The sequence below is a fragment of the Bos indicus x Bos taurus genome, chromosome 29, assembly GCF_003369695.1.
Source record: "Bos indicus x Bos taurus breed Angus x Brahman F1 hybrid chromosome 29, Bos_hybrid_MaternalHap_v2.0, whole genome shotgun sequence".
In the NCBI taxonomy this organism is placed as follows: domain Eukaryota; kingdom Metazoa; phylum Chordata; class Mammalia; order Artiodactyla; family Bovidae; genus Bos; species Bos indicus x Bos taurus.
In genome coordinates this window covers 24,062,352-24,064,240 of record NC_040104.1, presented here as the reverse complement: position 1 = coordinate 24,064,240, position 1,889 = coordinate 24,062,352, and the positions used below count along the sequence as shown (strand labels likewise).

At 40.1% G+C, this 1,889-nt stretch overlaps 1 protein-coding gene across 1 annotated transcript; it reads right to left on the bottom strand.

The window, feature by feature from the left end:
- On the bottom strand, positions 1 to 600 carry LOC113886035 (olfactory receptor 145-like). Its single transcript, XM_027531974.1, has one exon. The coding sequence runs from the start codon at positions 598 to 600 to the stop codon at positions 1 to 3; it is 600 nt and encodes a 199-aa protein (XP_027387775.1).
- Between the last annotated feature and the right edge of the window lie 1,289 nt (positions 601 to 1,889).

Sequence of the window (1,889 nt, the reverse complement as noted above, 5' to 3'; positions counted from 1 at the left end):
TCAAAATTCTGTCCTACTCAGAGTTTTTCTCAGAGCTGCTTTCACATTTTTATTTCTCAAGCTGTAGATTAAAGGGTTCATCCTGGGAACCATATTGGTGTAAAAGAGAGAAGAGACTTTTCTTTCATCCATATACACAGCAGATGAAGGTTTGAGATACATAAGTGTACATGATGCAAAGAAGAGAGAAACAACAATGATGTGGGGACAGAAAGTACTGAAAGCTTTGGACCTGCCTTCCATGGAGCTGATACGGAAGATGTTGGTGAGGATGAGACCATAAGAGACAAAGCTGGTGAGACTGGGCACAATGATGTTGGTGCCCGCCACAATGAAAACTACCAGATCACTGATGTGGATACTTGTGCAAGAGAGCTTGAGCAGAGGAAGGATATCACAGAAATAATGGTTGATGGTTTTTGCATGACAGAAGGTCAGTCTCAGCATGCATCCAGCGTGACCAATGGCACCAGGAAATGTCATCAAGTAGGAACCAAGCATAAGGTTGTAACACACTTTAGAGGATATAACAACATGATACAAAAGTGGTTTACAGATGGCCACATACATCTGTATGTGTATGGCCATACAGATGGCCATTGATGTCAGCATATATTTCAGAAATGGTGAAAAAACTGAAAAAGTAGAGCTGTGTCATGCATCCCATATAAGAAATAATATTTTTCTCTGATATAAAATTAATCAGCATTTTGGCGGTAAACACAGAAGAATAGCAGAACTCTGTGAAGAACTTCCAGATGTTCAAGTTCGATTTAGAAAAGGAAGAGGAACCAGAGATCAAATTGCCAACATCTACTGGGTCATCGAAAAAACAAGAGAGTTCCACAAAAAAACATCTACTTTTGCTTTTTTGATTATGCCAAAGACTTTGTGTGGACCACAAGAAACTGTGGAAAATCCTTAAAGAGATGGGAATTCCAGTCCACCTAACCTGCCTCCTTAGAAATCTGCAAGCAAGTCAAGAAACAACAGTTAGAACTGGACATGGAACAACAGACGTGTTCCATATTGGTAAATGAGTATGTCAAGGCTGTATATTGTCACCCTGCTTATTTAACTTATATGCAGTGTACACCATGCAAAATGCATGGCTGGATGAAGCATAAGCTGGAATTGAGATTGCCAGGAGAAATATCAATAACCTCAAATATGCAGATGACACCACCTTTGTGGAAGAAAGTGAAGAAGAACTAAAGAGTCTCTTGATGAAAGTGAAAGAGGAGAGTGAAAAAGTTGGTTTAAAACTCAACATTCAGAAAACTAAGATCATGGCATCTAGTCCCATCACTTCACAGGAAATAGATGGGAAAACAGTGGAAACAGTGGCAGACTTTTTTTTTGGCTCCAAAATCACTGCAGATTGTGACTGCAGCCATGAAAGTAAAAGACACTTGCTCTTGGGAGAAAAGCTATGACCAACCTAGATAGCATATTAAAAAGCAAAGACATTACTTTAACAACAAATGTCCATCTAATCAAAGCTATGGTTTGTCCAGTAGTCATGTATGGATGTGAGAGTTGGACTATAAAGAAAGCTGAGTGCCGAAGAATTGGTGCTTTTAAACTGTGGTGTTAAAGAAGACTCTTGAGAGTCCCTTGGACTGCAAGGAAACCCAAACAGTTCATCCTAAAGGAAATCACAGAGAGCCTACAGAGGGAAGGCCCGTGCTACCATAGGCAAACATACCTGCTTTGCGTATGGTAGCAGGTATGTTTGCTATCTTCTCCCTTGGAAAAGCCAAGGGAGAAGAAGGTTGGATTAGGACACTATTGTTCTACTCTCATCTCAACATTTCCTCTTTCAGTGACCCTAGTAACCTGGCACTGGTTTCTAATACACATTAGACTTCATGTGGTCAGAACCAAGA